The sequence below is a fragment of the Lepidochelys kempii genome, chromosome 1 (genome assembly GCF_965140265.1).
Source record: "Lepidochelys kempii isolate rLepKem1 chromosome 1, rLepKem1.hap2, whole genome shotgun sequence".
In the NCBI taxonomy this organism is placed as follows: Eukaryota; Metazoa; Chordata; order Testudines; family Cheloniidae; genus Lepidochelys; species Lepidochelys kempii.
Window position 1 is genome coordinate 309,969,815 of NC_133256.1, and position 14,807 is coordinate 309,984,621.

General features: G+C 41.0%; 1 protein-coding gene across 3 annotated transcripts in view; it reads left to right on the forward strand.

Annotated features, from left to right (window-relative positions):
• The window catches only part of LOC140905265 (ADP-ribosylation factor-like protein 8B), a 52,261-nt gene extending 43,781 nt beyond the window's left edge, over positions 1-8,480 (forward strand). Inside the window, exons 4-7 of one of the 3 annotated variants that reach the window (XM_073328234.1) lie at positions 449-542; positions 2,998-3,065; positions 5,431-5,501; positions 7,884-8,480. In XM_073328234.1, coding sequence (XP_073184335.1) covers positions 449-542; positions 2,998-3,065; positions 5,431-5,501; positions 7,884-7,999 — 349 coding nt within the window. In that variant the 3' untranslated portion in view covers positions 8,000-8,480. Of the gene's footprint in view, positions 1-448; positions 543-2,997; positions 3,066-5,430; positions 5,502-6,548; positions 6,941-7,883 lie in introns of those variants that run through there. The other 2 variants (XM_073328236.1, XM_073328237.1) reach the window with 2 other exon arrangements.
• The last annotated feature ends 6,327 nt before the right edge of the window (positions 8,481-14,807 follow it).

A 14,807-nucleotide genomic window follows, 5' to 3' on the forward strand; every position in this document is an offset into this window, starting at 1 on the left:
CTCACATACGTATTTGCCGGGTGCACATGCTTCACGTCCGTTTGCCCGATATAGTTTAGTAGGTGGTGGTTCCTTATGCTTGGAGTGTAATACTGCCCATCTCCTGCCAACTGAGAAGGTTACTCCAAAAAAAATCTTTTTTTAAACTATGTTTGGATCTGACAAGTCATTAAGTAAAAGGACGTGGCACACGTATATGGTATATTTTGCACATCCAGCATCCTTTGTATTGCAATCAATTACATTTTCCAGAAATTTCTGTCTTCCCACAACCTGTATTTAATTTTCTTTTTTTTCTTTATTCCCAATGAAATAGGAAAAATTGATATTTCAAAAATCATCTGCTCAGTGGGGGAGGAGTGGGTACATTGGACACATTTCAGATATTTTTAATAATGTTTTCTATGTGTAATGGATAAAAGTACAAGTGACAATTTTCCCATTTTAGTTACATGGTGGATGCAGCAGATTTAGAAAAAGTAGAAGCTTCGAAAAATGAACTACACAGCTTAATAGACAAGCCACAGTTGCATGGAATTCCAGTAAGTGTTTTTGAGTTTTTGTATTTATGTAATTGGTCTGCTATGGTGTCATTGATATTCAGACATGAATAAATGGATTTATTTACTTACTTAATTGTTCACATGTGAATTTAGACTTTATAGCTTGAGTCTGGGATTTTCAAAGAAACCTAAGGGCACCTGACTCCCAGTGAACTCCATTCCCTGAAACCTTTGAAAATCCCAGCCCAAATGTGATGCAGGTTGGCTATACAACACTAGAACTGGTTGGACATTTTTTTCACTGAAGTGGTTTTTTGATGAAAAATGCCATTTTTGTCAAAATTGAAAAGTTGCATAAAACACATCCATTTCAATAGAATTTTGTTTAGAAAAAACAGAAGTGAAGCTTTTTAATAATGTTGAAATGTAGTGTTTTGACATTTTCAGAATGAACTATTTTGATTTTGTTTCAAAATTACTTTTTTTTATATTAAATTATTTTTTTTAAAAAAAAGGTCAAAATCTGAATGAAATGCTTTGATCGACCTGAACTATTTTTTGTCAGACTTTTATTTTCCATTACATTTAGAAATGTTGTGGCTTTATTCCTTTTCAGAATGGAAAAAACCTCGAAATCGCAGAATTTCCCACAAAACATAAAATCCAGTTCTGTTTTTGTGAGAATTTGTGACAGTTTTCCACAGAGCTCTGGTTATTATCACATGGTATCACTGCTACAGTGTGTGTTTGTACATCTTCTGGTGTGAGGGTCAATAAAAATTTGGAGGTGGATTGAGCCTATCAAATTAATTGCACATAGGGCATTATCAGTTGGTAATACTTTTCAGTCAGTACCAGTGTGGGCCAGATTTGAACTGGTGACCCAGAGATATTAGTAGCAATATCTTAAGATGTATGAGACTTGTCTTTGTAGAGGCTGGTTAGCAGAACTCAAGCATGAAGTAGTCATCCGCTTCTACAGGTCAAGGAAGATGTTGGCTGCAAAGTAAAAACATGTAAATATAAAAAAGAATGCAAAAATTAATCTGTCCTCAAGCAGGATCTTGACTTTTGGCAAAGAATAATGTGAGCTTGAAGCACCATTAAGTAACTGAGGAGGTGGAACTGAATGTTTTGTTAAAAATAATTTGCAATTTTATAATAGGTTATCCTCAGCCTTACATCATTCTTCTGTCTGGATACTGATATCAGCAAAAGAGGACATGGGGCCCATCCACAGAGATGATGTTTTGGGAAGGAAAATAGATTGTTCTCTGACCCAGGACAAAGAGTATTAGGAACGTAGGGCTATTGCTTGGCCCCTGCGTATTTTCTATGGGCAACTACTTCCAGTTCTGACCAGTCATTGACCTAGGAAAATGCTAGCTAAAAGAGAGCTGGATGAGAAGGAGTAGACAATAAACTGACATCCAGATAATTGCAGTAAGATGAGATTTGCAGAATGAATCCAGACAAAATTTCTGATCCCACCCACTATTGCAACAGAAAGATTTGAGACCCCCCTCTGTAACCTCACTGCATATTATTGGACGAGTCAACTAGGGAAGAGAAAATAGAACTGCAGCCAGGATTTACAAGGACAGGGACAAAAAAGTAGGGAGCTCCTATTTCAGTTTTTCGTCAGATTTCCCCATACTGTTGTGCTCCTTACCTACTGAGCATGAGGAGATTGAAAGGGATCTGAGATTTTTAGCAGTGCATAATGAAGTTCCTTTCCTTTTGTGTGCTGTTATATCACAGTCTGTGGGTCCACCTAAATTTTCAGGTTGCAATAGTATGTCGTTTTTACTTATTAGTTTGTTGCAAGTAACTAGTATTGAACTATTCTTTATTTACTGCAGTTATTCCTTGGCATAATAGGAAGATAGTGTTATTAACCCAAGGATGACAATGAATGAATTTTAATGTGTTATTTCATTTTAATCTGGACTTTTACTTGCAGTTGTGACATACATTAAAACAGTAATGTGACCATGATTTTAAAACCCCTCCATCTCTTATTTTGTCTTCCATTAAAATATACAGGAAGTTTATCCAGTGTTAAGTTATACATGGTGCACTTTGTACTCTTTATGCAGTTCTGTGAGCACAAGCATCTATTTTATTTTATTTTTTCTTACATCTCTTACCTAGTTCTAAATGGAGGCTCCTATGACTGCTTCTGCATGGAAGGGATACGGGGTGGGGGAGGGAATATGGCACTGGCTGCTTTTTGTGTGCCTAACTTGAAGCACCTTAAAGGGTTGTAATTTTGAGCCTGTGAATGCTCAACCCTTTGTGAAAATCGGGCCCTTTTAAGGTGTGTTCCATGTGGAACACAAATATCACTAGTCACTTTTGAGAATGTAGGCCATCATGTCTTAAATATTTAGGTGTTAAAGGTAATAGAATGAAATTATGATACTAAATAGTTAATAAAATTAAAAAAAATTACATGAAATTTACATTAATTTGAATGTGAATTATTTCACAGGTGCTAGTCCTTGGAAATAAAAGAGACCTTCCTGGTGCACTGGATGAAAAACAGCTAATTGAGAAATTGTAAGTAGCTGGCCTATCTAAATAGTTGGGGCATTCTGAAACACTGTTGTGTAAAGGCAAAATCATTGGAAGCGTACTACAGTGACAGATTCTATTTTACATTCTCAGATGCTCCAATTTAGCTGCACTGGTATCTAAAATAGCAATGGTTGATGACTGAGGAAACCACTATTGAATCTTTCCTTCTGATAGTTTCAGTTGTATAAAGTTGTTTCAGATATCTTTTTTTTCCTCATCACTGAAGATGCAACTAATGTAAAGAGTTTTGTTCCTTCTTACGCTATCCAGGATGCATTGTAATGGCAGTTTTATGCTTGACTGTTGTTAGAAGAGAGTCATTTGAAACTATTGTCTGTAAACTTAAGCAACTCAATATTTTTGGCATACAACCAAAGCACATAGCTTTTGATTACTGAAACTTGCTTAAATTATTACAGTGGGTAAGGGAAATCTACTTTTGTACAAAGAAGTCTAATACATAGGGACCTAAACAAATTCCTGGCCATGAAAAATGGGTCATGGGCCATGAAATCAGATCTCCCCAGTGAAATCTAGCTATTGGAAGGAAGGGGGAGGGAGCAGGGCTCAGGACACCTAGCATGCACCGGACTCCAGCTGCTAGTCCCAACGGGGCTGGGGAGGGACAGGACTTTCTCTTCCTCTGCAGGGACTGCTTCCAGTGGGAGATCAGACCCACCTCTGGGTACCTCCCACAGCTGCAGGAAAATCCGCAGCAAGGTGGGTCTGATCAGTGATGAGCTGCCAAAAGCTGAAGAACAGGTTCCTTCAGTCGCTCTGGGTCTTCAGCACTTCGGCAGCAGGCCCTTCAGTCGCTCCGGGTCTTCGGTGGCACTGAAGGACCCATTGCAGAAGGCCAGGAGCAAGTGAAGGACCCGCCACCAAAGTGCCGCCGAAGACCTGGAGCACCTCTGGGTGAGTAAAAACTAAAAAGGGATTCTCAGGGGAGCCTCCCCAGCCGAGAGCTCAGGTGGGCCGTACAGGACAGTCCTGTGGTGCGGATGTGGCCCGCGGGCCGGAGTTTGCCCACCCCTTTAACAACCGGTTCTAAACTGGCTTCAAAATTTAACAACCGATTCACGCGACTCCAGCTCGCCGCTGGGTCTGATCTCCCCCCCTCCCCTCCGAGAGCAGCCATGCAAGGAAAGAGGAAGTCCCTTCCCTCCCCAGCCCCACCAGGACTAGCAGCTAGGAGCCCCTGTCTGGGACGCTCACAGCAACATGGGGGAGATCAGACCCATCTCCAGAAACCTACCCTAGCTGCAGGAAGCTCCATGGCTGCTGCCTTCTGAGCCCAACGGGTGGCAGAGAAGTGAGAGTGGCAGTCCCGCAAGCCCTTTTTGGGTCGGAATCCCCATGGTTACAACACTGTGAAATTTCAGATGTAAACATCTGAAACCATGAAAATGACTAATTTTAAAATCCAATGACCATGAAATTGACCAGGATGGACTCTGAATTTGGTAAGGCCCTGCCAATACAGCAGTAATTTTGCTTAAATAAGTTTGTGCATCAAACCACTTTTTCATTTGTGGGATGCAATCCCTTTTGAAAAAGAATTCAGAGAGGAAGGATGGTCCAGTGGTTAGGGCACTAAGATGGGACTCGGGGGACCAGAGTTCAATTCACTGCTCTACCAAAGACTTCCTTTGTGACCTTGGACAAGTCACTTAACCTCTCTGTGCCTTAGTTTCACATCTGTAAAATGGGGATAATGGCAGTTCCCTACCTCACAGGGGTGTTGTGAGGATAAATACATTATAGACTGTGAGACACTCAGACACTAAATAGTGGGGGACATATAAGTACCTAAAAAAGACTAAAAATATTATTTAAAATACAGATTTTTTTTCCCCACAGGCAGCATCCACATTTATACAGGAATCTTAGATCCTTAGTTCTTAACCTAGTAAACTTCGCATGGTGTTGTGAACCTCCCAAAGATTGCTGTTGAGCTCCTTTGAATACTATTGTTGCAAAATGTTGTAAACTCATAAAAACGTTGGTTTCTGATACAAAAGGGTGAAAGTTTACCTTTTAAGACAAGGCATTGTTTCCTAGTTACTACTAAGAAATATTGTCTCAGACATATGGATACCTACTCTTTTCTATCTTTCTCTATTAAACCTGGCTTAATCAGAAAGGCTTTGAAGCCCTTAAAACATTTAACACTTTAAAAAATGCACTTATTGTAAGCAATAGTGGAGTTTTAAAGTTGCATGTCAGAGGTTAGAGTTTGGCCCTTTGAATACAAATTTGCAAACTTAACTTAGTGGATTGTGTGGAAAATGCTTGGGTTTGGTTTTGTGCAATAATAAAACTACTTAATGGAATTTCCTTTCTATAGAAACCTTTCAGCTATTCAAGACCGAGAAATCTGCTGCTATTCTATTTCCTGTAAAGAAAAGGATAACATAGGTAAGCATGTTATTTTGACAATACTTTCTGTGCACTACTTACATTATGATTGAGATTTTAATGGGGAGTGAGCATCCAACTCCCTTAGGCAGCTTTATAGCTGGAGACGTTTTGACCCAAGCCTGTTATTAAAGCAACCCTTCAAAACAGTCTAGAAATTTTAGGAAGCAAATAGAGTAGTCAGACAGACATTTAGTTCTGCAGAAGATCATTAAATTACTTTAATTGAAGCCTTGAAGATGCATCTTAAACATAAACTAAATATATTATACAATTTGTGGTACTTGCAGACTGTTATTTCTTGGATAGAAAGATACCAGTATGTTATCTAATTTAATAAACTTCTGATGGATACTGGTCTTGTAGGCAGCTGTCAAGTAGATGTTACTCCTAGGGGCTGCTGCAGACTTTTAAGCTTTAAGTCCTCTGTACTAGAACGTCTTTGAGTTCAAAGACATCCCAACTAAGCACTAAGGAGTTCACTATTTCCCAGACCACTTATTTAAATATTGGATGTTTTTCCATTCTTTAGCAAAATAGTGCCAGACCCTCAGCTGGTGTAAATCAGTGGAGCCCCATGGACCCAATGGAATTATATCGATTTACATCCGCTAAGGATCTGCTTGACTCTTCTATCCTACACAAAGCTGGAGAAGAGCAGGGCAAGGAGAAGTAATCCCTTGTCTTCGGCAGAGCAATAGAAATCATTACCATGCCCTAACCCAGTACTCCCTGCCCCTGCTCCCCTCCTCCCATGGAGCCTGATAAACAAATAGGGAAAACTGTGGGAACTCTCATCTTGAGCATATCACAGCGGGGGATGGGTCATGTGTAAAGTGCCCAAGACTGTAAGCTACCTGTGAAGGTCTTGGCCTTGAAACATACCCCAACAACACCCCAAAAGCTTGATGACAATTTTCTTCTCTCCTCACTCTTTTGAAATGGATATAAAGTCAAATGTGAGGCTTCTGGGTTTTTTTATTGTAACGACCTTCTAGCATTCTCATGTCCCTTCATAGATTATTTGTTTTTTATCTGTCCTTGCAGACATAACATTACAGTGGCTTATTCAGCACTCCAAATCAAGGCATTGTTGAAGAAAACTTTTGCTGAAGATAACTTTTCTTTCCAAATCTCACTGGTCCCCACCTGCTATACACTATTGAAAAGATAAGGAATGAAACTAAATACTACCAGGACTCACTTTCACTAGATTTGTTAACAAATGTAAAATTTCAGTCAATTACGGCCTTTAAAAAACAAACATACAGACATCCAGAATGTCTGTATGTCTGTCTGTCTGTCCTAAAAGCCTTAATATAAAACTGAAAAAAATGAATACTTTTTCTGAGCTGGAATGTTTTGAGTTTATGCATGTGAATTGTCAACTGTTCAGTAATTTTTTTAAATATGAAGCTGAATAAACTGCACAATAGAAACTGGTGTGTCTTATTGTAAGGCGTATTGCAGAGATGATAAACATATGCGCACAGTATTTATGGTTATGTTGCTATTAATATCTATTTTCAATTGCCAATACTGAGTTAGTTAGTTCTTGAATATTCAAATCTTCCTTTTTTTAAAAAAAAGAACGTATCAATCAAAATGTTGTTTAAATGGCCAGATGTGGAAAAGAGCTGTTTAAGAATTTGCACATTTATAATCGGGTACCATAGTCTCCTCATAGGCATAAATGACTCATATTCATTTGTCTGTTTTATGTAAAAAAAAAATCCCTTTCTCCACGTTGTGGCAAATCCCACTCCACACTCTAGTAGCTGACATTGAGTGTGTGACTGCAGTGAAAGTGATGTGATGTCCCACCACGTGGGTGAAACAGGATGCCTGGCTTCATGCAGGGAGGTAGATGTATTAGATCCCTACAACAGCTGCCCATCAGCACCAACATATAGAGGAGTAGGCCAGAGCGCATGGATCTATGACCGCACAGACTGACTAGCCATCCTACCCTTCACACCCTCTATCGATTGGCCATTTCCTCCCTGAGGCTGCAGCAGCACTCCAAGTGGTTCTAGTGCTGTTGTGTGGCCTATCAGTGGAATATTCTTTCCCTCCCTGGCCCCTGCAGAACTCTCCAGCACACAGCCTAGGTCCTTGGGCTCTGTACTGGGATTAGGATTTGCTCCTTTGCCAACAGGCTAAAGAAGCAGTTAATTCTTTTTATATTACTGTGTGTACCTTATTATTCTTCAATCCCATACATTAGTGATATCCCCCTGCCCTGAAATGCATTCTTATGGAACCTGTTGTATATGTACACAGATCAATATGATTCTATTAATGGAACTTTAAGGCGCAAATAGTGAGTAGACCTTCAGAGGTAACCAAGAGAGCTGACCAAGGGCTAAATCTTTCCTTTAGATGTTTGCAGGTGCAGCATGGAGAAAAGCTGTTGGGTTTACTGGTCTAAAGATGGCATGTGGAGAGATGGCTACAGCAGTCAACATAAAGTGGTTATATATTTGAGCACTACTTAAACATTATATGTACAAATGATATAAATGGTAATAATTTTGATGCAGCTTCAGTTTGAAGATGCTTTTTGGATGTAGCTTTAGTGAGTCATTCCCAGTACCATGCTAAACAAAGCTGATGGAATCTTATTTTACTGTCTACCAGTGCCACTGCAATCAAGATTGGCTCTTCTGTCAAACCCCCTATTTTCAGGGGCATATAGCTTGTTTGTAAATGTTTGCAGCATGCTGGTATTTGCATGCAAAGTCACAGTCTGGAAACCATTTTGTCTAGCAGCTAAAAGAAAATAATGTGGCCACTTTACAACTTCGAACAGGAAAAACAAAAATGCAAGTGTCTTGGGCTGGGGTATTTTTGTTTTCTTATAAACAACATTGATTCCAAACTTGGACAAGTAACTGTAGTTTAGTAGTCTAATTGCCTTTGGTATTTTGAAAACCAGCACTAGTGACAAAACTAATAAATCTTGAACAGTGATTACCAGCCATGCTCAGTTTTTGTCTTTTTAAGGGACGGGGCTACTGCTGCTGCTGGAGGCAGAACCTCAGCACATCCCAGAATCATGTTGTGCATGCCACAAAGCGAGCTGCATCCACGCCAAAGGTCTCCATCACTACCAGGACTGTGCTGCTTGTCACGAGGGGATAGCTCCCTGAGAACGTTCTATGCTTCTGCTTCTGCATGGGGAGTTCCAGGGGTGTGTATCCATCCCTGCTGTTCCATTCATAGTGTGGGGACATTTCAACCACTTCACTGCAGGAGGCTTGGGTGTGGTTGCCCCACTGGATTCTTTGCTTGCTTGACACCTGGTGGCAGCAGCAGCTGCCGACCTATGTAAGTAATGGGTAAGGAGAGGCAGCGCTTACTTTCCACCTTCCCCCTACTTGTGGTTGGTTCTCATTTCTTTACTCAGAGAAACTAAGTAGCATGCTTATTATGTGCAGCACGCATCCTCCTTCGCAAGCTGGAGTCAAGGCTCTTCAGAGGGAACAGGCTCATGTTTGGAGCCAGCTGAATGAATCCCAGAGAGCAGGCGGTGTGAATGAGGGATTTGATGATTAAGAATGTCTCATTATACAGCATCTACTGAATTCCTTCCCTTCCCCCCTACTGTGTGAACCTGTTTCTGAGCCCCAGCCAGCACAGTGCAGACACTGGCCTTGCTGTCCCCATTCAAAATATCCTGTCCATTTTTCTTCCTCAAGGATAACTTTTCAAAGTGGGCTTAATTGTAGATGGGCTTTTATTGTCACACACAATAGCAAGGCTAGGGAGATAGGGTGCATCTGACTGTAGAAATTGGCATCATCCTGTTTCTGAGGCTATACACAAACATACAAGATCACAGAGACTAGATAATAAGACATAAGGGTGCAGAATAAAAGACTTAAAAGGGGTTTCAAACAGCTTCCTGAGAGTACCCACCCCAACCAGCACCAAGCTGGTGTTAGTGCTATACAAACCCGCAGCCCCAGCCCCTGGTGTGAGAGCCATATTACCGTGTTTCAGGGGCAGGCTGCAATGCAGAGCTCTGTGGCTACTTGCTGCTTCCTTGAGCTCACAAGAGACTCACAATGAGAAGCTTACTGAGTTTGAGTAGCCTCCAAGCTGCTCTAACTTATACCGAGGGCTGGGCAGGGCCCTGAACAGCCCAGCATGCAGGGAGCACAAAAGTGACTTAGACACATTTTGTTTGTATGTATTGTATAAAGAACTTCTGTAAACTTAGAACATAAAATTGTCGTTAAATGGTATGGGGGAAAAAAATCAAAGGAAAGTCAAGTTACCAGGCACATGAAACAACCCTGCACAATTGCAGCAGAGAACAGTGACTCAGAAATAATTTGTTTCTGAACAAGTCATTTTGTAAAATGCTGGTACTTCAGTCACCTAGGCAAAATAGTAAACTGAATAGCTTTGTTATATGCTCTAGTAGAGCGTGTCCTAACCAGCTCTTAGTGGTGTTCATAGCAAGCTTGTAGGACAAGTAATGGGTTCATGTGTAAGTGGCCAAATAAATTAACTAACTCCCAAAACAATATAGTAAGGTATAAGTCTTTCCAGTGATGCCAGGGGGCAGCTATCCAATAAACAGCAGCAAATAAGGCTTATTTTAGCTGCAATGTGGAAATGATGTTTCCCTGGTTCATAGGTTTTCAAACTTTTTCACCTCTTCTCTCATTTGCAATCACATAGCATGCCAGTGATAACTACAGCAATTTCTTATATTGTACAGTAATATTAAGAGAGTTTTCAGCATACAAGTATGTCTTTCAATGCAATGAGAAATGCATTGATGAGATGCATAAATGCATTAATGAGAAAGAGAACCAAGTCTGGGTGACCAGCCATATTTCTGTGGACACCAGAGGCTCTCAGACCAGTGTCGGAGAATTTCTGCTCCGGATGATTCCATGTTCCAAATGAGGCTTTTGCCGTGATGTGCTGGAGTGAGTTGGTGAGGGTCCACCAGTGAAACTGAAATTCCACCAGTGAACTGACGAGAGTGAAGTGATTTCCCTGTCTCTGAGGGGAGTTCACCCTTTCTCTCAATACCGCTTAATCATCCCTAGCCGAGACAGTTGATCCCTGGGGCTCATACAAACACATTTGGAAAAGTTTTGTTGGCCACTGGAATGGACCAGATTGCACCAAATGGTAGGTAGCTTCCAAATATGGCCCCAGAAGAACATAACTCATCTCCCTTCCAGTTCCACAAGCTGAGTGCTATGTGATGCTAGCAATACCCTCAGTATACTTTTCAGGAGCAAAGTATAAACGTTTACAGTGAAGTGCACTTATAATAAGCGTGTTGGCCAAGCTGTGTCATCTCATTCCTTGGTTATTGTTACATGCAGATGAAGCGGAGAGTGTTTTTGTTTAAGTGGAAAACATGTTAATAAACTTCTTCAATTCTTCCTCCATTTTCTGTGCAGACACATGCAGTTCTGGTATGCAGGCTATAGTCTTTGGTTAAAGGAAGGGAATTGTGGGAATCTCCTTTTGATAATATTGGCAGCACTTCACTGGCTTTGTGCTGACTGCCTGTCAGAGCTCTGTTGGGTCAAGGGACTGGCATTGCATAGGTAGTCCAAGCACAAACGATACTCCATCCATTGGGTCAGGTCGCTCCCTCCTATGTTAAAAGTCAGAAAACTCAATCCCTAACTAAGCATCTTCCTCGTACAGTTGAGAGGAGGGGTTTGTCCCCCTTTGGAAAAAGGGCTGGTGCCAATCCCAAGAAGGTGGGACCAGGGGTGCAGTGGTCCTGTTCCTCTGCCCCCTGCCTTTCCTCCTCCCCTAGCTTCCTGATAGTGCCACCCCAGTGAAGTCATTCTAAAAGGGACTCAGCCTGACAGCAGTAGCAGCCCTCTGGGACTGTACTTTCATTCTGGGTAACATCTCTAGTGCTGGAGGTGGGCGGGGAGTGACATACATCCTCTCGATGCACCTACTCTCCTTCCACTCCCCACCCCACATGGACCCTGGACACACAGAAATTGTGGGAGGAGATGGTGCTGTGATTATGATGGAATTCCTCTGGTGGATGGAGGACTTTCTTGTGGATAAAAGGGGGGTAATTTGGCCCTTTGATGCTCAATTGCCTTCTCAGTCATGGATTAACTAGGCAAATGAATGGGTATATGTCAAATGTATACCTGTAAATGTACTGGCTTGCAATACTAATGTAACCCCACACCTCCTGGATGTGGTGCTCTGTCCCATCTAGTGGCACTAAGACCATTTAGAGAGAGATTAATAACACTTGTAACATAGATTCCGGTCATCGGCGGGTGGGATTGAATGTGGAATCTTTGAAGTTTAGTGCATGGGCCTCTACTGCATGAGCTAAAACCCACATAGACTTTAGTTAAGTCTGTAGCAGACTTACTAATCTCTCTCTAAGTGGTCTTGGTGCCACTAGATGGGATAGAACACCACACTCAGGAGGTGTGTGGGTTATACTAAGACTTAACTCTTAAGAACAGGTTTCAGAGTAGCAGCCGTGTTAGTCTGTATTCGCAAAAAGAAAAGGAGTACCTGTGGCACCTTAGAGACTAACCAATTTATTGGTTCGTCTCTAAGGTGCCACAAGTACTCCTTTTCTCTTAAGAACAAACTGATAAACTAAACGCCACTTACCAAGAATAAGATATGAGACATGAGTTTGTTAATTTGTTTTTAACGTCACAAATAAACAGAGATACAGATTAATGTTCAGCTGGCATAGTGTACAATTTCAGCAAGCGGGTTTTTGATCATTTATCCTTTATATTTATTTTCAATACTATGGGCCAAAGTTAGAGGCTTGGGTCCACAAACAAAAGTGCACCCTTAACTGCATGTGCAGTTACTGTGACTGAGTATAAATATGGTAATAACCTGTGAATAGATAGTTGAGCACCTGACTAGCTGTTTAGATAAGCTGTGTAAGGGTAGGCTTGAGGCCACCTTTTTGGAAATACGGTCCCATGTGCAGAAGAACCCATCATGTCTTCTCTGTAAAAATTAATGTAGATTTACAACGCTACATAAATTATTTGCTACTATAAATATTTATTTTAATTTATTGCCAATTCATGAAAATAAGCACCATCAACATTCTCTGGGTGCATTTACCATAGTATGCACAAGGCCACAGAATCCAATAGTCAGCTCAACTAAATTGCCCCTGCACTACTGACATGTTGTTGCCTTCACCATACTCCAACTCAAAACAAAATCTCACTCCTTTAACCTTCAAACGCCACCACAAAAACCACTCCTCTGTCCCCTCCCAAATACTTGTGAACAAAGGTGGTGATGTGCACTGTGTGAGGAAGGCTAACAAATCCAGACTCTGCCACCTCAAAGATGGGAATGAGTTCCAAAGCCAAGGAGCATTCAGACAATACGATGCTGGTGGTTCTTTACATGATCTCAGATCCAGCCATATGTCAGGGAAAAGAGAGGAATAGCCTACACCTGCTCTTCAGCTGTGAAGTGTTTCTTAGGTTGTGCCATACAACAAGCTACTACAATCAAGAGACAGGCTGGGAGCCATGTCCGAGCAGAAAAGTGGGTGTAGAAAATGTCTTACACAGCATTTACAGACAGGCCCCAAGATGCTGCAGTTCCACCTAAGGAATGGGGAAATGGCTTGGCCAAAACAGGAAATGGCTTTGCCCATCCCCACCAAACTACCTTTAAAGATTGGGAAAGGTGCAGTACACTGTACACAGATACCCCAGTGCAGGGCTGCCTCAGTGATGAAGAATGAATGAATGGGAGACCAGCTTCCTTTCGTGGTTTGGGAGATAAATGTCCTGTCTGCCTCGTTCCATGTCTGAGTTAATGACAACTCACGATGGTCGAATAACAGGCTCAACTGGAATGATTTAATCAAAGATCATCAGAGATTAATATAGCACTATGCAGAATACAGAAGGTATAGATACATTACCCCCTTTATGTGATGATATGATAAAGAGCTGGCTCTGTGTCTCTTCTTCATTGTAACTGGAGGGACACAGCAGATTCATTCCCCAACTACATTCCAATACCAGTATCATTATATAGGGTTTTCAAAGAAAACAATATGGTCTGAATCTCAGTTTACCTTATTTGTGTGAAGGCATGATTATTTACAAGTGAGAGGACTCACAAGTGTGTAATGTATTTCAGTGGGTCTTTCTTACCCCATAATTATTCTTGCCTCTTGATTCCCCAACAGAAGATATCTGGCATATATACACAGCTGAAGAGCAGGTGTAGGCTATTCCTCTCTTTTCCCTCACATACTGCTGGATCTGAGATCGTGTAAAGAACCACCATATATATATCCATATTGTCTGGATATATATATGGTTTCCCAGACTATCTGTACTTCTATGGACATACAGGCATCCAGGATTATTAAGTACCGTCTAGCACATAGAATTCCTGAATAGGGTAATTTATGGGCCTTAGAATTCAACATATTCTTTGTTAATCTCCTAAAGATTCTAAAGAATAGTTAATAGTAAATAAATAAAATATACAGAAAGTGAAGGACTAAAAGGGTTAATAATTACTAACAGATACTAACATCCTGCTAAGATTTTTTTTTTTGCAGCAGAGGTCAGACACCAACGTAATATGTAGGCAATGGGCCTCTGTAGCGCCCCCCCTTTTTTTAAAAAAACCCTTTTATTGCTTTATTTTATTACTTACAATCGTTATTGTACTTCTTTCTCAACCACAGTGGCGAACGTCATCATCCCATCTGTCACTCAGGCCTGTAAACTGGAGGTCATCTTTGACTTGGACTTTCCTTGAGGTCTTCACATCCAGGCTACATCTAAGTTTTGCAGACTCTCTCTTTCTAAGATACAGTCTTTCCTAGCCATTTATACAACTGAAACTCTTGTCCAGCATCATCACCTTGCATCTCAATTACTGCGTTTTTTTTTTTCTGGTCTTCACAAATGCAGTCTTGCCCTGCTCATACCCATACCTATTTCTTTGAGTATGTCGCACATCTCTCCGAATCCCTCCACTGGCTCCCTCTTATCTATCATCACTTTCAAAGCCTTTCACAACCTATCCCCACCCTACGTTTCACCTCTCATTCAGTATAGAAAGATTGACTCCCATATCTGATCTGCCCAGGATGTCAGCCTCCATTGTCCTCTTGTTAAATTTTCAAGCTTTCTCCCATGTTGCCCCTCACACTTGGGGAAAGCTCCCTGTAAACACATGAAAAACTAACTCATTATTCTACTTAAAATCCACCCTTAAAATTTTCCTTTGCTGTGATACCTACAGAAAACTCAACAGTGGCTAGACAAT